At 38.9% G+C, this 20,536-nt stretch overlaps 1 protein-coding gene across 1 annotated transcript in view; it reads right to left on the reverse strand.

Moving 5' to 3' along the window:
• Positions 1-425: 425 nt before the first annotated feature.
• Positions 426-20,536, reverse strand: part of LOC148844019 (plectin-like protein) — a 50,126-nt gene continuing 30,015 nt past the window's right edge. Inside the window, exons 3-6 of the mRNA XM_088958870.1 lie at positions 12,695-12,837; positions 12,465-12,565; positions 946-1,019; positions 426-791 (exon numbers count right to left, since the gene is read on the reverse strand). Coding sequence (XP_088814996.1) covers positions 685-791; positions 946-1,019; positions 12,465-12,565; positions 12,695-12,837 — 425 coding nt within the window. The 3' untranslated portion in view covers positions 426-684. The remainder of the gene's footprint in view (positions 792-945; positions 1,020-12,464; positions 12,566-12,694; positions 12,838-20,536) is intronic.

Here is a 20,536-nt window from a genome sequence, read left to right on the forward strand (position 1 = left end):
TGAATCTCACATTCACCTTCCCTTTTTCTTCCAAGAACATCTGCCCCATTGCCATAAGGAAAGTCTTCGTCTATTCCTCGAATGGGTTGTGTCCAACACCCCTTTCATCAAGTAGAAATTTGAATCTCTTTTGCAGTGCAATGGAAAGATGGATTTTTCTATTAACCACAAAGCTTTGAGCATCTTCATTCTCTCAAATTTGCAGCATTTTGTGTACTTTTAGGATTTAATTGAGTTCCCTTAGAATATCCATACATATATTAACTTTTCCACCATTTCCCTACATATCCAAATGTATTTTAAAAATTACATTTCCAATATTCTGAGCCTTGCATATTACACTCGAAAAGTTAGGGTCTCAAAATTAGAATTTTATTCCCCTATATATGTTCTAAAAGCAAGAAAAAAAGGGAAACAAAAGTAAATAGCTTAACAAGACAAATCATTTATTTCTATCACATAGGCTTGCTTTCACAGTTGACATAATGGATTATCTACTGGATAAATCGTTCATCTACATGACTAAAATAGGTATCTTCCAGCAAAGGGATGGGAAATTGGGAACCGCATGCGAAGTCCAGAAATATGCTCATTTCCCAGCAAGTTGGCGTCTTCAGTGTTTACAACAAGAAATATAATTTATACATCTTTAGTTCATTACATATATCACAACAGAGTAAACAGTCATAAACTCATCATTTTCCACAGCCTATTACATGTCTCCAAGGTGGATGCATTCATAGGGTCAAATTCAAACCTTTCAACCATCTTTCTGTGCTTGTCCACGATATCTTTAGCCAATTTAAGGAGATCCAGTTGTTAGTAGAATGGTAGGCAACTTCACCACAAATCTAATACCCAAAACATGAAAATTATACATGTGCTTGTGTGTGCTTTTGCGAACTAAATCTTAAAGGCATAACTAGCTATTACAAAAGAGGATACAACCAGAAACTTTGGTCTGGTTATCCAAATCTGGAATGATCTTTGTGACTGAAGCATACATAGAAAGCTCCTTCCTGCACAATCAAAAGTTTTAACAGTTTAGTTATATCCCTCCATTTTCTCTTCTGAGTCTCAGCCTTTGATGTCCCTCAATCATCTCTCAAACAAAAAAAAGACAGTAGCCACGAAAATCTGAAAAAAGAAAAGTTTGAGGCAGACAGGGAATTGGCTGTAAAATAACAACATCAAGTCCAACGCAACAAAACTGAGGTTTCAGGATATTGGTTAAGTTAGCTGGTTTCATGCTGATCAGTGCTAGTCTAAATGTGGAAATGCAGCTAAAAACTAGACTCCTATGTAACCTTGTAAAAGAAAAAAGAAAAGAAGCAGACCACTTTGAAGTCATCTTTCCCAAGTGGCTGCTATTGCCATCTTTCACAGCTTAGGAGTCAAATGATTTAGAAATGATCCCCTGAATCATATAAGAGGCCATTGCCCGGTGTGATGGTAAACTCTCAGCCTAACAAGCATGAGAATGATGATTTGTGTCTGAGAATGGCCACATGGTGCTGAAAATGCCAGAGGTTAGGTCCATATCCAGCCCAACCTTCCCAAAACCCCAGATTACTAGGACCAGTATTCAGTAATGAACTTTTTAATCCTTAAAACTGAATTGATTTTAATTCACCCAATTGGTCTATGGCAGCATACTTAAGGCTTTATTCCAGTAGAGCATGATCATGATCCATTAGTTCCGAAAAAAGTACATGACACATTGAGCTCCCACCAGGTTATGCCAATCCAATAATGAGCAAATGCTCCCACCACCACCACCACCCAGCTACATGCACAAACATGGTTGGCTTTAAAATAACACTGGCGGAAAAGTTATTTTTATATGCATTGATGTCCCAACTACCAAGGCAAAATTCTGGTACACCAGAAATTTTTAGTCGTGGTGTCATCACATAATGCAGTGCTAATTTAGGTAACTTCAGATTTCCTTAATCACAGTTAGACTGGTAAACAATTCTATTAACCAACTGATGGTAGCTCAGTTGCCAAGTTCTCTGCCCAGCCTATATGTAGAAGAGACTTGGGATCAAATCACGTTGCCAGTTTGTCACCAGGGCTGGGGGGTTATGGGTTTAGGGCATGGGCTAGCCCCCATTGTGTAGCCCCATTAATCATCTCCAGAAAAAACTGTATTTTTTGAGAATGGCCTTGACCATCTCAAAAAAACTGTATTTTGAGAATGGCCTTGGCCATCTCCAGAAAAAAACTCTATTTTTTTGCTTCTCACCTTGTATGTTTGAATAGCCAAAAAAATTTCTTCCAACCAATGATGTTACAGGTATCATGAGAGTATATGATTCAGGATTTGATCCCAGCAATTGACAATTACAAATTGGGATCTAGATCTGATGCAAATATGGAAGAAAAGGAAGAAATGGAAGCTGAGGTCAAATAGTAGACCTACAGAACTCATCGTCACTGAAAAAGAAGCAACTGCTTGACCAGTCAAATGTTATTTGATTTGGCTGAAATCTGCAGATGACCTTGACCTTCCCATTGCCCTCCGTAAAGGAAAACGGCATTGCACCACATCTACCAGTTTTTGTCCTATGATCGCCTATCTCCCTACTACAGGTCCTATCTCACCTCTGTTGCTGATGTCCCTATTCCGAGAACAGTGCAAGAAGCCCTATCAGTCCCGGAGTGGAGAGGTGCAATGCAAGTTGAAATGGATGCCCTGTTGAAAAATAATACCTGGGAGCTAGTTGACTTGCCCAAAGGAAAGAAACCAATTGGATGCAGGTGGGTATTTACTGTGAAGCATAATGCAGATGGTTCCACTGAGAGGTACAAAGCTCGGCTAGTTGCAAAGGGGTTCACTCAAACTTATGGTATAGATTACTTGGAGACATTTGCCCCAGTAGCCAAGATGACCACCATTCGGGTTCTATTATCTCTTGCAGCAAGCTACACTTGGCCTTTGTACCAAATGGATGTTAAGAATGCTTTCCTGAACGGGGACTTGCAGGAAGAGGTCTACATGCAGTTGCCTCCTGGATTCTATGATACAGAGGCAGGTAAGAAAGTTTGTCGGCTAAATAAGGCTTTGTATGGTTTGAAACAGTCACCTAGAGCTTGGTTCGACAGATTCAGACTAGCCCTTGGGAAGTTCGGTTATGTACAGGCCCAGTCAGATCATAGACTACTCATCAAGAGGGTGGAGTCGTCACTGACACTACTTGCAGTTTATGTTGATGATATTGTGGTCACAGGAAACGACAACCATGAGATTGAGTCCCTCAAACAGCTTCTTCATCAAGAGTTTGAGGTGAAAGATCTGGGTACACTACGGTATTTTTTGGGTATTGAGGTTGCTAGATCTAAGCAGGGGATCTTTGTCTCTCAGAGGAAATATATGTTAGATCTCTTGGCTGAAACTGGAAAGCTAGGTGTCAAACCTGCAGATACACCTATTGAACAGAACCACAGGATTAATGCAGAGAGTGGGGAGCTGCTTGAAGACAAAGTTATGTTCCAGCGGTTAGTGGGAAAGCTCCTATATCTATGCCTTACCCGACCAGACATCAGTTATGCCGTTAGTGTTATCAGTCAGTACATGCATTCTCCTAGAACCACACACCTTCTAGCAGCAGAAAGAATACTAGCATATTTGAAGAGATGCCCGGGTAGAGGCATACTACCCGGGCTGGGAGTGTTGATGACAGAAGGTCTACCTCTGGATATTGTGCTCTTGTGGGAGGTAACCTGGTTTCTTGGCGGAGTAAGAAACAAAGTGTTGTCTCTCGATCCAGTGCTGAAGCTGAGTATAGGTCAATGGCTAATGGAGTGGCTGAAATTCTTTGGCTGAGATCACTACTTGAGGAGTTGGGTGTTGAGTATGAGAAGCCCCTGATGCTGTATTGTGATAATCAAGCGGCTATTAATATAGCACACAACCCAGTACAGCATGACAGGACTAAACATATTGAAGTTGATCGACACTTTGTACGAGAGAGGGTCTCATCACAAGAAGTATGTCTCCCATACATTACCTCCAATTTGCAACTGGCAGATATCCTCACTAAAGTTGTATCACGGAAGAAGCTAGAGGCAGATCTATCCAAGTTGGGAATGATAAACATTTATTCCCAACTTGAGGGGGAGTGTAGAGAACACTGAAGTGGGCCCCACAGCTACGGTCCCACTGTGTTCGTAGGGTAGAAGATTTTCTAGTCTGCCTAGGGTTAGCTATTGGTCATTTAGTTGTTTCAGTTGTTATTTATTTCAGTCTTTGTTTTACTCTATTTGTTATGTAAAGACTAAGGGCAGATATGTCCTTTCCATGTAATGAGCATAACCTATAAATATTAATTAAAGTGGCGGCGGCAGAACATGAAGCTTCTGCTCCTCCTTTCAACCCTTGTGTTCTACTGCTTCTTCTCCCTCTTTCTCTTCTCTCCTCTTTCTTTCTGCTTATCTTCAATCCTGAGATTCATTAGGGTTCAAGACTGATAACAGTCCTGAACTTCTAGTGAATCATTGAAAGTTTTGTTACAATATTTATTTAAATCAGTGTCAGTGTCAGATTTCACATGTCAAACTTGTCAGTTGAGCAAACATTGTAGAAATCACTTTACTTCAAGAAATAATAAATCTAATTTTCCTTTCTATATTGTGTATTCTAATGTCTGGGGCCCTATTTCTTTAACATCCGAGTCTAGCTATAAATATTTCATTACACTTATTGATGACTACTCCCGATATACATGGGTGTACCCTATGTGGTCCAGAGATGAAGTACCAAAAATCGTTAAAGATTTCCAACACTTGATATTCACTCAGTTTCAAATGGAAATCCAAATTTTCCAATCAGACAATGCCAAAGAATATTTCCATAGTGACCTCACAGAGTTTTTTGCTTCTCGTGGATCCATACACCGTAGCTCTTGCGCTAGAACCCCCCAGAAGAATGGTGTTACTGAAAGAAAAAACTGTCACCTCCTTGAAGTTGCTCATGGATTACTCATACACATGGATGTTCCTAAACGTTTCTAGATGGATGTTGTGTTGTGTGCTGCCTATTTCATCGACTGTATGTCATTTCGCTTGTTAGAGTACAAGGCCCCACATCAGCTCCTTTTTCCCAAGGCTCCCCTCTTCTCTATTCCTATTCGTGTATTTGGTTGTGTGCTTTGACCCCATTTCCAAGAAATATTATGTCTCTATAGATGTGCCTTTCTTTGAAAGTGACCATTTTTTCCTGGTTTCTCCTCAACGGGAGAGTAAGGTGGAGGAGAAACCAGTTCAGGTTCTTCCCCCTCTAACTGACCCCCTCTCCATTCCATGTTTTTCGTCATCGCAAGGGACAACTAAATTCAAGAGTTGTGGAGCAACTTGAAACTGTACCGCCAACACCATCAGATTCACTGGGGACACATCATATCCAAACTAGGTACTATCATTCCTATTGGTGTTTCTGATCCCCTTGCAATTGATACTTCATCAGTTGATGACCAAGACATCCCCATTGCAAAAAGGGAGTTAGGTCTTGTACCACCAAGCATCCTATTTCCAATTTTGTTTCCTATGAGAACATCTCACCCTCTTTTTGTGCTTTCATTTCTTCAATTGGCAATGTCCCTATCCCTAAAAATGTGGCAAAAGCTCTCTTAGTACCTGAATGGACAGATGCAATGAAAGAAGAGATAAATGCCCTACATAAAAATGGTACATTGGATTTAGTGGATCTTCTTGAGGGTAAGGAACTGGTAGGGTGTAAGTGGGTGTTCACAATGAAACACAAGGCTGATGGCACAATAGAAAGGTACAAGGCTAGGTTGGTGGCAAAAGAGTTTACCTAGGTATATGGAGTAGATTACGTAGAGACTTTTGTTCCAATAGCCAAGATGAATTCCATTAGTGTTCTTTTCTCCCCTGCGGCAAATCTTGATTGGGATCTTCATCATCTAAACATTAAAAACGCATTCCTGAATACCTTGAGGAAGAGGTGTACATGGTACAACCTCCTAGCTTTAGTGCCCTAGGCAAAGAGCAGAAAGTGTACAGGCTAAAGAAATCTTCGTATAGTCTAAAACAATCACCAAGAGCTTGGTTCAGCAAGTTTCATTTGGCTATACAGTAGATTGGCTACAAACAGTGTCAAACTGACTGTACTCTATTTGTGAAAAGGGGGAAAGGAAAGATTGCAGCCTTGATAGTGTATGTTGATGACATAGTGATCATAGGTAACTAGAAGATTGAAATTCAAAGGCTAAAAGATTTCTAAGCCACTCAATTTGATGTGAAGGATTTAGGTCCCCTTCGGTATTTCCTTGGAATTGAAGTGGCTCGCTCACAAAAGGGGATCTTCATTTCTCAAAGGAAATACATCCTAGATCTGTTACAGGATTCAAGAAAATTAAGGGTTAAGCCAACTGGCTCTCTCATTGATCCAAATAACAAACTAGGTGATTGTTGTGGTGAAGTTGTCAAGGATGTAAAACAATTCCAGAGACTTATGGCGAAGCTCTTGTATTTGTCCATGACCAAGCCAAACATTGCTTATGCAATGGGTGTTCTTAGTCAGTTCATGCATGCTCCTAAGACCACACACTTAGGCAACAGAGAGAATAGATGTTGGTTGGGCCAGAATCAGTTGATTACAGAAAGTCCACTAGTGGGTATTGTTCCTTTGTAGGAGGAAATATAGTCACATGGAGAAGCAAGAAACAAAGTGTGGTGGCTAGGACTAGTGTTGAAGCCGAGTATAGAGCAATGTCCCATGGGGTAGCTGAAACTATGTGGATAAAGAATTTGTTAAGCGAACCAGGTTTTCCGACTGATAGATTTATGTCCTTGTATTGTGATAACAAGGCTGCCATAAATATTGTAGCCAACCCAGTTCTTCATGATAGAACTAAACATATAGAGGTTGACAAATACTTTATTAGAGAGAAAATTGTTAATGGGGAAGTGTGCACCCCATATGTTAGTTCTAAGGAGCAACTTGCAGATATATCTACAAAAGGCTCGCATCACTCATGGCACGATGATTTATGTGACAAGTTGGGCATGATTGACATCTATGTCCCAACTTGAGGGGGAGTGTTGAATAACTTAGTTTTATTTCAGTTTAGTGTCGCAAGGGCACATATGTAATTGTACTTCTTTTTATCTTTTGAATGGTTGCCCTACTATAAATATTAAAAAGGCTAGCATCACCAGCTGACTTTTTTTCTCTCCAATTTCTTTTTTCTGTTCTTTCTTCTTTCTTCTCTCTTCTCTCTTCTTCTCCTCTCACTATTCTGGGATCGTACTGCCTCTTTACCAAGAAAACAATAATGATTCAATTCCTTCCAGATTGATGCCAGATCTGAGTAGTACACCGAGAGACTCTTCTCCACCTGCTTGCAAGTGAAAGATTCAGCTTGTAATTGATATATCTTTGCATAATGCCTCTGTTCTGAATAGGTAGATTTTATTTGTTCCCATATTTCACAAGTTGTTTCAACCCACATAAATGTCTTCCTTACTTGAGGCAACATGGAAACCAAGAGCCATGACATCACCATATTATTTTCTTAGTCCCATATGTCATGTTCAGCACTTCTAGTCTTTGGTTCCTTCACTTTACCATTGATATACCCTATTTTCCCTCTAGTAGTAAACTTTAATTCCCCTAGACCACTCAAGGTAGTTCAGTCCATCAAAGGGGATTACAGCCATGGAGAAACCCATATCCATCCCCCCACTCATTCCATTTTGACCTCCTAAAATTCCAAAAGTTGCAGAATTCTCAAAGGACATGATTCAAACACTTTTCAGATTCAACACACCCCTTATGATCCCTCCTGACACCAAAAACAGTCCTAGAAACACACCAAAGATGTAGCCCACACGCACAGCTGCAATCTGGACACAATCTTAATACAGACCAGCTTTGATTGTCCAAAAAAAACAAGATTTTAGGTCGATTTCAGTGTTGTACTGCCCTAATAGTCACACTTCACCAACTTCCAAAACATCCAAACACATCAACAACCAAGAGGGGTCATAAAACAGTGCCATAACACCCAATGTTTTAAAAGCGCAAGGAGCAAAAAAGGCGTCGGGGTCAACTTGAAGCAAAGTGCAAAAATTAAAAAAAATGCTAAAAATTAAAAAAAAAAGTCAAAAAAATCAAAAGAAATCAAAAAATATTAAACATAATATTAATAAAAAATATAAACTTAAATTTTAAAATAAATGTTTTAAAAAAACTATTATCTAAAATTAAAAAGCATAAACATAAGATGTAAGACAGATTCAAACGAGAATTTAAAAATAAAATCAAACATATAAAACATTTTCAAACATGTAAAACCTCTAATATCTTTTTTCACTCAATTGCATTACTTCAAGTAGCTAATGTAATGTAAAACATATTACATTCCTGATTCTACAAGCCGCCTTTGTGACATGCCCCCTCAAGGCAAGCCCAAACAAGTCCACACTCTGAGAACCCCCAATTTGATAATGTTGCTCATTCATTCATCCTAATAAAATGTCTTCTTAAAAAGCAATTAAAGCTATAAAATCATTATTTTTTGTGTGAAAACTAAGAATTTAAGACCTAACATGGACTTGTTTGGGCTTGCCTCGAGGGGTGTGGCACGAGGGTCCAGGGACGGAGCCCCCAGCACAACTACTATCTTCGAAAAAAGCAAAAAAGCATCAAATTTTCATAAGGCACACGCATGGGCTGAGGCGCAAGGCACACCAGGCGTACACCTTTTGAAAGGGTTGCGCCTAGGACCTAATGTCTCGCTTATTCGCCTAGGCGAACCTTTTAAATCACTGATCACACCACAAAGATTAAAAAACAAGCCACCCACAACCTACAGCTTTTCTATTTTCAGGTATGGGATCACACAATCCATAAAAAAAGAGGTTAGAACCTCACAACCTCTCTGACAACATTTAACAGTCATGATTCATTTGTTTTTTCTTGGTACATGACCAAGAGAAAAGAAAACATAACAATAGAACAAGTTTGTACCAGTCATAGGTCAGCCTTTCTTATCTCAATTGAAGAAGGCAACAAGATAAGGAAGAGAGAACATGTTCGATCTGCTCTCAGACCCAGTAGAACCTTCGCTCTGATACCATATTAACAGAAGAAGAGAGGAGTGTTAGACAGTGTATGCCCTCAACTCCATTCAGATCGATGTACAAATGCATTTATTGTAAATGAATAAAAGTACGTAATTGATTCATGTTATAATTGGTGTGTTTCTATGTAATTACCCTTAAACTGGACACTTATGAGACTCGTGTTAGTTTAAAATGCTCTCAACTGTTGGATAGACTTAGGGAAGGTTATCCTGCCAAGGCTGACACTAATGTGCTGCCTAGTTGGTTGGGTAGCTTGTCTCAGCTGCCAGAGTGAGACCTGAAGCACATGTAGTGTGTGTTTGTTTGAAACAATAAACCCAGACCATTTTCCAGTTATGCCCTGGACCTTGGAGACAGGTGGGCAAAACTGGAAAAATACACCTAACCCCTAGACTCAATTATGGTACTGCACTGGGTATCGAATTGGGTTGTCTTTGATATACCAATTAGTGATATCCTTAATGGGGGTCAAAACCTAGGTATGTTGGGGCAGTCTGAGAATTCACTCAAGTGGGTGATCATAGTGACAAGATCAGCCCCTTTGTCGGACAAAGTGAATGATCAGGGCTGCACTCTCTGATGGAAACCAAAAACTTCCGACAATCGATTTCAACCATGTTTGAGATTTGTTTTGCAAGATATATTTATATGAATATATATATATATATATATATATATATATATATATATATATATATATATATATTGTGTTTTCTGAAAAGGTTTGCAAAAAGGTTTTAATTCCCAGGATCCATCCGAGCAACGAGTGCAACACTGTACCTTGCAACCAGTAGAAATCTATTGAATTAAAAAATATAAAAGAAAAGTAGTTTCTTGAAGAGAGAAGGACAAAAAGAGAAGAGAAGAAGAGAAGAGAAGTTGAAAAGAAAAGAGAGCAATAATCTGGCCGCCCCCTTCACTTATTATTTATACTAAAATAATAAAACAGTACAAAGACAACTATGCCATTATAGGGCGGCAAAACATAAAACAGCATATATAACACTCAAAAACATAATAAAATTTGGACTCACATAACTATTGTGGTCCTCACCTAGAACTTCTCATCTTCTTGCGGCAGAACGAATATTAGCATACTTGAAGAGATGCCCGGGCAGAGGTATATTACTCAAGAACAAATAATCACATGAGGGTGAAAGTCTATACAGATGCCGATTGGGCTGGAAGTGTTGATGACAGAAGGTCTACCTCTGGATATTGTGCCCTGGTGGGAGGTAACCTTGTCTCTTGGAGGAGTAAGAAGCAAAGTGTTGTTTCCCGCTCCAGTGCTGAAGCGGAATACAGGTCAATGGCTAATGGAGTGGCTGAGATCTTATGGCTGAGGTCACTACTTGAAGAGTTGGGTATTGACTATGAAAAGCCCTTAATGTTGTATTGTGATAATCAGGCAGCTATTAATATAGCCCACAACCCAGTGCAGCATGACAGAACTAACATATCGAAGTTGATCGACATTTTGTGCGAGAAAGGGTTATATCACAAGAAGTGTCTTCCGTACATCACATCCAATATGCAGCTCGCGGATATCCTCACCAAGGCTGTACCAAGGAAGAAGTTAGAGACAGACCTATCCAAGTTGGGCATGATAAATATCTACTCCCAACTTGAGGGGGAGTGTAGAGAACACTGATGTGGGCCCCACTACAGTGGTCCCCACTGTGTTCGTAGGACAGCAGTATTTGTTTCAGTTATAGTAGTGTCAATTTGAGTCAGTTTGCTAATTCAGCTGTTATTTATTTCAGTTTTATTTACTTTATTTGTTATGTAAGTACCAAGGGCAGATGTGTCCTTTCACCATGTACTAAACATAAACTTATAAATATTAAGAGAGTGGCGGCGGTAGATCAGTTAGAATATGTCCCTCCTTTCAACAACTTGTGTTCTCTTCTATTCTCTCCCTTTTCTCTCACCTTCTCTTCTGTTTTACAAACCTAAAACCTTTTAGGATTCAATACTGATTACAGTCTTGATCTTCTACTATAAGAGGATAACTCTTATGCACCTAAAGAGTCCATATCCAAATAAAGATTTGGATTAGGAAGCTCCTAATCATATTAGATCAGCTCTTTAAGGGTTATAAATAGGGGAGGGTGAACTGCTCCAAATTACTCTGCTCTCAGCTCTCTCTCCCTCCTTCTGCTCTTGCTACCCTAAACCTTATTCAACATCCATTCTTGAACTAAGAGAAATCAGTTTTAGTTCTGATATTTTGCAAGAAAATATTATATCAAACTCGTGCTCACCTCCCTTGCTTGATCCAAGCCGTTGGATTGCAGTTCTTGCTGAAGAATTGCACTGCTGATGTTGCTTTATCTCAAGCTACGCCATCTTCAATGGAAGTGGGTTTTGGTACCCTCTTTGGGCGTGAACACCTACATTGGGAGCTACACGTGTGGATTCCGTATCAGGTATTGCTCTCCCTTTATTTTAATTTCAAATATAGTCCAGTTTGGTGCAAGAACGATCCTTGAAAGATGCAATTTTTCTAAAACTGGGAATACGATTCCCGGAAGGGAGAAAAGAATTTTTTGAAATTTCGCCCAGCCACCCTGCATGATTCGGCCATCCATATGATGGATTTCCCTTCCCTTCAAGGAGAAATAAGGAAGAAGAAGAGAAGGGCTTAGAAGAGAAATGTTTTGGAGTCAACTAACTAGCTGGCAACGCTAGCTTATATTATTATATATAGGGCGACCATAATTAAAAGGGAAAAGACCCTTATGCCCCTATTTTAGTTAGAGTACATACAGACCCTAACTCAGCAGAATACAAACATAGAAAACAAAGTAAATATTCCAACAAGGATGATTGCATTGTAAACCAGTCCACAAAAAAGAACATGATAAAATATGTTCACAATTATGGAACAAATGCATACATTATTAAGCATTGTAAAAGGGTTGAATATCATTATAAATAGTCCATGTGTAAATTATATGTCTATTAAAATAGTAGTTACAAACATGATGAACATGATAAATATATAATAAAATTTTCACCATATACAATGAAACGGTTACTAAAACATTCAAATTTATGAAATACATACAAAGAAACAAATTTTTGAATGTGATCCACCAATAAAGTTAAAATATTATATGAGTTCAAATTTCAAGACATATTTCATGTCATTGGAGGAAGACTAGAAGGCCCAACCATTAACTATAGGTATTAGTTCACTTCATTTTTTAGATTGAAAGATATAAAACAGATAAAAAAGCTTTGTACAGCATGTTTTATGACAATAGTAACATGTACAAATACAATCTTATCATTATAAAAATAAAGGCTTTCAGAAGCAAACATTTAATTAATAGTAAGATACTTACTGCGCCCTCAAATTATCCTTTTCAAGCTTCTTTACGAACTGTCTCCGCTCTTCAATAGAAACCCTCTGCTGCTCAAGATCATTAATTTCATCACTAACAATTGTGTTGACAAAAATTTAAGTTAATTAGTCAATAAAACTGACATTGCTAGCCAGGTTTTCAAAGAAAACACTGTAAATGAAATCATTAATAGATAGAAATGAATAAAAATGTTACTAAATGGATACTTATCTAAGCTCCTCCTTAAGTAAATGCTCCTTCTGAATTTCCTCATCCAACTCTTTTTGAAGAAACTCAATATCAGCATCAGCAATAACCTCAGATTTTGCATCATCCATCCTTTGCTTGCACTCATCTATCTTTCTCTGATACTCTGCTATGGAGGATTTTCATCAAGCAGAACAAAGTAACATTTATTAACTTAGAAAAGGTTAAAAAAAAGGTGAAAGAAAAAATAAAGAAAACCACATTAGAAAGGTTCGGTTGATAGAGAAAGTAGACAAGAAAAGAAGAGAAAACTGCCCCTATCAACTAGTAATATTCAAGAGAGTGTTGAACCAAACTCTCTCACTGTTGACCCAAGTAATATTCAGCTTCTAAAAGATGACAGAAATTACAATAATGCCCTCAAGAAAATGTTTGAACAAATAGAGTAAAAACAAAGGTAAATAAGGACAAAACTGCCCCTATCAACTTGACGTTAACACTCCCCCTCAACCTGGAGCATAAAAATCATAAAGCTCCAGTTTGTTACAGATGTAATCCATTCAAGTGCAGCTTAAGCTTTTGGTGAACAGATCAGCTAGTTGATCTTCTGATCTCACATACGGTGTAACCACGCTACCACTTTCACCTTTTTTCCCTCACAAAATGACAATTGATTTCAATATGCTTACTTCTTTCATGGAAGACTGGGTTTAAAGCAATGTGAGTGGTAGCTTGGTTATCACAAAATAACTTGATTGGCTTGTCAATAGGAATGCCTATCTCTTGGAAGAGATGTTTCAACCAAATCAGTTCACAAGTAGTGTGTGTCATTGCTTTGTACTTTGCTTTAGTACTACTCTTGGCAACTACAATTCGCTTCTTACTTCTCAGATTCCCACACAAGAAGATACAGTAGCCTGTAGTAGACTTCTTGTCCATTAAGTATCATGCTCAATCTGCATCGGAATACCCTTCAAGAGACGATTTTCCCCTTTCTTATACAATAGACCGTGTCGCAGAGCACCCTTTAGATGCCTCAACACTCTCACTACACCTTCCCAATGGGCAGTAGTGGGTTTGTGCTTAAACTAACTCAATACGCCCAAACTGAAAGCAATATCAAGAAGGGTAATGGCTAGACAAATTAGCTTACCTACCAGCCTTCTATACCTTCCAGGATCGCTCAAGAACTCCCCATGACTGTTAGGCATCTTCACATTGGGATCCATAGGTCAGCCAATTTGGCACATAATAACCCTGTCTCATCCAACAAATCCAAAACATACTTCTGTTGTGATTGGGAAACTCCCCACTTTGAGCGAGCAACTTCAATACCTAAAAAACATTTTAAGGGGCCAAGATCCTTAATTTGAAAATGTTGCTACAAGAAGTGCTTTAATTTAATAATTCCCTATGTATCACTACCTATGAGGACAATATCATCAACATACACAGCCAGAACAATCTTCCCAAATGAGGTACTTCTACTAAACAATGAGTGATCAACATTACACTGCTTCAAGACAAACTCCCACACCACACTATTAAATCGGCCAAACCAAACCCTTGGTGATAGCTTTAGCCTATAGATAGCCTTTCGCAATTTACACACTTTTCTAACCTCCCCCTGAGCAACATAACCAGGAGGTTGCTTCATGTATACTTCCTCATGGAAGTAACCATTTAGGAATGCATTCTTTGCATCAAGTTGAAAGAAAAGTCGGTCGTAATGAGCGGCTAATGAAATAATCACCGAACCAAACCCATTTTTGCAACAAGGAAAAAAGGTTTCAGAGTATCAACCATATGTCTAAGTATAGCCATTTGCCACCAGCCATGCCTTAAAGCTCTCAATACTATCACCTTGTCAATGCTTGACCGTATACACCCACCAACAACCAATTTCTTGTTTCCCAAGAGGCAAGGAGATAAAATCCCATGTGTGGTTGGACTAAAGAGCATGAAATTCTTCATCCATCACTGTCTTCCAATCTGGTGAGGCAAGAGCTTCCCGAACAGTCGGGAATGGAAACAGAAAACAAAAGAGACAAACTTTTGATGTGCAAGAGATAAGCTAGCAAAGGAGACATAATGTAAAATAGGATGATCAATACAAGCACGCTTACCCTTACGAAGAGTAATAGGAAGATCAAGATCTGACTGAGGAGAATTTGCTGATGGTGGAGACATTGGTAGAGAGCCAGAAGCTAGAGTTGGGGAAAAGGATGATGCTTGTACGAGCTCCCAATCCCATCTAGAATACACTTTGTGAATCAATGGGTGAAGAGGTTCCTTGACTGTGGAAAGAGAGATAAAAACATCACTAAAATCTATGGGAAGAGGAATAGAGGGTGAGGATTCCTTCCAAAAATATAAAAGGCAAGCTCTCAAAGAAGGTAACATCAGGAACAACAAAGGCCTTATGAAGGGTAGGATCATAGCACTCATACTTTCTGAGTACAAGAGTGACCGAGAAAACACACCTAATAGCTCAAGAATCAAGTTTGTCATTGTCGGGACCCAATTTATGAACGAAACATACACAACCAAAAGCACGAGGAGAGAGAATGGAGAACCAGATGGGTACAAAACAGAGAAGGGGGTCTAACCCTCAAAGAAAGAAGGCATACAGTTTATAAGAAAACAAGAAGAACTACATCACTCTAATAAATTTTTAGAAATGACATTTGGATTAATGGGGCACAAGCAGTTTCTATTACATGGTAGTTCTTCCATTCAGCTACCCCATTTTGTTGATGTGTGAGGTACAAGAAGATTGATGTACAATTCCATGATAGTCGATGTAAGACTGAAAGCAACCATGAAAATATTCTTTGGCAACATCAGAACAAAACACTTTCATACATACACTAAATTGATTTCATGCTTCAGCATTATAAGAAAGAAAAATGGAGAATAGCTCTAAGCGATCTTTACCATGTCATTTTTGAATAGTCATCAAACATGTGATTTAATCGAATAAAGTTCTACAAAAGAATTTCACATTTAAGCAATAAAAGGAAGAAAAGAAGAAGACAGCAAGGAAGAAGAAGATGGAGAAAAAGGGAGAAAGAAGAGTTCAATAGCCTCCCATTCTACCTCTCTTAACTTTTATTAATCTCATTAAAACTAATCAAATTACAAGTCTGCCCTTAAGTGGGTGGCCATCTCATCAGTCTGCTTAAAAAGACAAACAAACATTAGCAAGCCCATTAACAAACAAAGTAACTAAGAAGAACAAATAATTAGAAAATGTTGGGCCCTAGTCTCTCTACACCCCCCCCCCTAAGCTGAGCATACATATCATTCATGCCCAACTTGCTTATATAGTGAATCAGCTTTCCTTTGGGAACACCTTTTGTCAAAACATCAACCAACTATTCATCAAAAGCAATAAATGGTAAGCATACTTCTCCTGAAGCCAACTCTCTCGTGTATAAAATGCCTATCAACCTCTATGTGTTTAGTTCTACCATGCTGAACAGGATTATGTGCAATGTTGATAGCGGCCTAGTTGTCACAATATAGCATCATTCGGCCCAATCTCCCTACACTCCCCCTCAAGCTAAGCATAGATATCAATCATGCCCAGCTTGCTTATATAGTGAATCAACTTTCCTTTTGGAACACCTTTTGTCAAAACATTAGCCAATTGTTCATCAAAAGCAATAAATGGTAAGCATACTTCTCCTTAAGTAACTCTCTCCCGTATAAAATGCCTATCAACCTCTATGTGCTTAATTCTATCATGTTGAACAGGATTATGTGCAATGTTGATAGCAACCTAGTTGTCACAATATAACGTCATTTATTTCTCACAGTCAATACCCAATTCTCCTAAAAGTGATCTCAGCCACAATAGTACTAAAACTCCATGTGCCATTGCCCTATACTCTATTTCAACCCCGAGGATCTAGCCACTATGGACTACTTCTTACTCCTCCATGACACAATGTTCCTTGCCACTAATAGCACATAACCTGAAGTGGATATCCTATCATCAATACATCCAGCCCAATTAGCATCAATGTCTGCTTCCAACTTCATGTGTCCCTGCTTGGCAAACAAAATACCCTTCCTTGGAGTCCCTTTCAAGTAACATAGAACATTCTCTGGAACTGCTAAATGTGTATCTCTAGGAGAATGCATGAACTAATTTATGACACTAACTACATAAGAAATATCTGGTCGAGTCATAAGAAGATATAACAACTTCCCAATCAGTCTCTGAAACACTCCCTTATCAGCCAGCAATTTACCAATCACCATCAATAGTCGAGTGCTTGTTATTCAGGTTTATAGGAGTGAAAGTTGGTTTAGCACTTAGTTTGCCAGTTTCCACAAGTATATCAAAGACATAATTACGTTGAGAGATGAAGATACCATCTTTAGACAAAGCAACTCAATTCCCAAGAAATATCTGAGTTCACCCAAGTCTTTAACAACAAGTTGATAAAGTGGCCAATCAAAGGTAGCAACTAAAGACAGCAAAACCCGAACTAAGGTAATTCTAGCCACAGGGGCAAAAGTCTCCAGGTAATCAATACCATACATTCGAATGTATCCTTTAGCAACCAATCGAGCCTTAAACCTCTCAATAATACCATCAGAATGATACTTGATAGTGAACACTCATTTACAACCAACTAGTTCCTTCCCCCCAAGCAAACCCACAATTTCCCAGGTATTGTTCTTATGCAAAACATCTAGCTCAGTCATCATAGCATCCCTCCATTCTAGTTTGGACAAGGCTTTTGGAACAAACTTGGGAATTACATGTGTAGAAACAAAGGTAAGAAAAGAGTAATAGGTAAGGGAAAGAAGGTTATAGGACAGGTGTTTGGAAATACAATGGAGTGTACACTTCCATTTGCCTTTACGAAGGGCAATTGGAAAATCAAGGTCTGGGAAGGTATCAAAAGTGGTAAAGGAAGGCTAAGATGTTATCTCAGTAGTGAAGGAAGGTGCAAGAGGCTCATTTGAAGAAGGGGAAACAATTTGCCCATACCTAAGTCTTTGTCTTTAGTACCACCTTTGAATAATAGGATGAGAAGTAAACGCGGGAGGATGAGTTGAAGGAGGAGGGTGAGTAGGAACACATTAAGGAAACTCAAGAAAAAACGCAATGGGAGGAAACTCAGCAGAAGACTCAAGAGGAACCAAAAGAGGAACAATTGGGGCCACAGCAAATAACTCCTCCAATTGCTTCCCCTCAGAAGAAGTACCAAAGAAATGGATGAACTCTGCAAATGTAACATCCCCGGACACAAAGCAAGTGCCATGAATTGGATCAAAACAGCAATATCCCTTTTGTGTGGAGGCATATCCTAGGAATACACACTTGTGTGCTTTAGGCTCAAATTTGTCTCCGATGACTATGAACATGAACATAGCAAGTGCACCCAAGAGGAAGAGAAAAGATCTTCATCTGGAAAGAGGAGGCTAAAGGTAGTTTTACAACCTAGAACTCGAGGAAGGCATACAGTTTATCAAGTATGCAACTGTAATAATAGCATCCCCCCAAAATTTAGCAAGAACCTGAGAAGTAAAAATGAGGCTTCTAGCAACTTCAACCACATGACAATACTTCTTCCTTTTTGCACTCCATTCTGTTGTGGAGTGTAAGAACCAAGAATCTGGTGTATAATACCAAAGGTATCAAAGTAGGATGTAAGGTTCTCAAAATATTCCTTAACATTATCAAATCGGAATATGTTGATCTGAGTGTTCAACTAGGTAAGAATGAGTTCATGGAATTTCTACACAATAGTTGGTACTTCATCCTGAGATTTTATAAGATAAATCCAAGTATAACGAGAGAAATTGTCAATGAAAAAAACAAAATACTTGCAACCCCCCATAGCAGGTAAATGGTATGGCCCCTGCACATTATATGCACAATATGGATAGTGTTAAAAGTTGGTTATTCTTTAAGTATAGTACCACAGGGGTACTATCGTACTTCCCTTCTTTTATTTTTTGTCTTGTTGGCCTAGTATAAACACTAAAAGTTGGCACCACCAGCATCATCTTTTGACTCTCAAATCTCTCTTCTCTTCTATCCTCTCTCTTCTCTCTTCCTCTCTTCTTCTCTCCTGTATAACATGGTATCAGAGCAGGACTATCAGATCTGAAAAGAGAGATCGAGTGAACCTCTTCGCATCAGACTATCAGATCTTCCTTCCCCAGCTACTGTTTGGGTTATTGAAGATCCTGTTTTTTTTTCAACGCACTTAAGTAACTTTTCTCCCTTCCTCCTTTTTTCTTTGTTTTTTTGTGGTCGTGTGCCAGGACAGAACCCGTACTAGGTCAGTTGGTTGGATGTGAGGTGATCAGCACCTTTTTCTTTCCTTATTTGTGGGATTGACTGATCCCCGTGTAGTTGTAGGTCGGTGATGACCTTTGTATGCTATGGCAGCAGCCTTTATGATGAACTTGTAGGTCAAGGAATGACCTGTACATGCTACGACAGCAACTATATTTGATGTGTAGGTCAAGAGATTACCTGTATGTGCTGCGATAGCAATCATATTTGATTCTGTAGGTCAAGAATGACCTGTTAGTGTTGTACAGCAGCTATATTTGATTCTGTAGGTCAAGGGATGACCTATTAGTGCTGTAACAGCACCTTTTATGACTAAAAGGTTGAGTTTCAAAAGGAAAAAGGAGGTGTTTTTTCTTCCTTGGTATTAAACCTCCTTTTTAAGGTTTTGTGCCCACTTTAAGATTGATCTGAAACTGTAATCATGAGTGGTGAAGATTCTGCCACATCCGGTGTTTTCTCAATGTAGAATGGAATGAGTGGGGGTGTGAATCTATCCTTTCCCATGGCTGTTATCCCCCTGAATGGCTTAAATTATTTAGAATAGTCAAGAGGGACCAAGTTATACATTACTGCAAGGGGAAAGATAGAATATATGAATGGGAGAGTTAAAGAATCTAATTCTGGGAGTGTTGAGTATGACAGATGAAACCAAGAAAACAGCATGGTCATGTCCTGGCTTTCAGTGACTATGCAACCTCAAGTGAGAAGGAACATTATGTGGGCAAAAATGGCTTATGAGATTTGGGAACAAGCAAAATCAACCTATTTTGAGCTGCGTCACTATGCAAAAATCTACCAATTAGAGACAGAATCATCCACTTGTAAACAGGGGGAGAGGAGTCTTTTTGTGCACTGTTAAGACTTGACTCCATCAAGGAGTTAGATCATTATTAAAGTGTGGACTGGAAGTGTGATGAAGATGCAAAACCGTACAAGAAACTTGTTTCCCAGCAAAGAGTGTTTGCTTTTCTCCATGGCTTGAATCCGTCATATGAATCTATCAAAATCCTGATCCTAGGTAGCAAGAATCTTCCATCTGTCCAAGAAGTTTATGCATTAGTATAGTCAGAGGAAAGTATAAGGAATTTGATGAATAATTCCAAAGGGGATGCAGTTGTGTTGGCAACGAAAGGGAATGTTACTACAAGTGGGGGAAATATCTTTAAGAAGGGGGGCTTTCATAAAAGGGTGGATGACAAAGACAAATTGTGGTGCACCCATTGCCAGAAACCCTGACACACCCGTGATACATGTTGGGATCTTCATGGGAAGCCAAAATGGGCTCAGGATTTGAGTAAGAAGCAAGGTTCAGATCGGAATAAGAAGTCAAGACAGCAAGGTACAAGAAAGCACACTATGGAAAACATGGCTACTCAGGAGAATAAGCCCAATATTACTATTGTGACTCAAACACCCACCTCTGGTTCTGACTCAAGGGAGTATATTATTAATTCCTTCCATAACCATTTAGAGCTCTATGGTAGAGCAATTCGTCAGATGGATGCTCCTCCTCCCTCAACTTCATTTGTGTCTACATCAG

The sequence above is a fragment of the Nelumbo lutea genome, chromosome 8, assembly GCF_056320005.1.
Source record: "Nelumbo lutea isolate HS-2025 chromosome 8, American lotus-T2T, whole genome shotgun sequence".
NCBI classification, from domain to species: Eukaryota; Viridiplantae; Streptophyta; class Magnoliopsida; order Proteales; family Nelumbonaceae; genus Nelumbo; species Nelumbo lutea.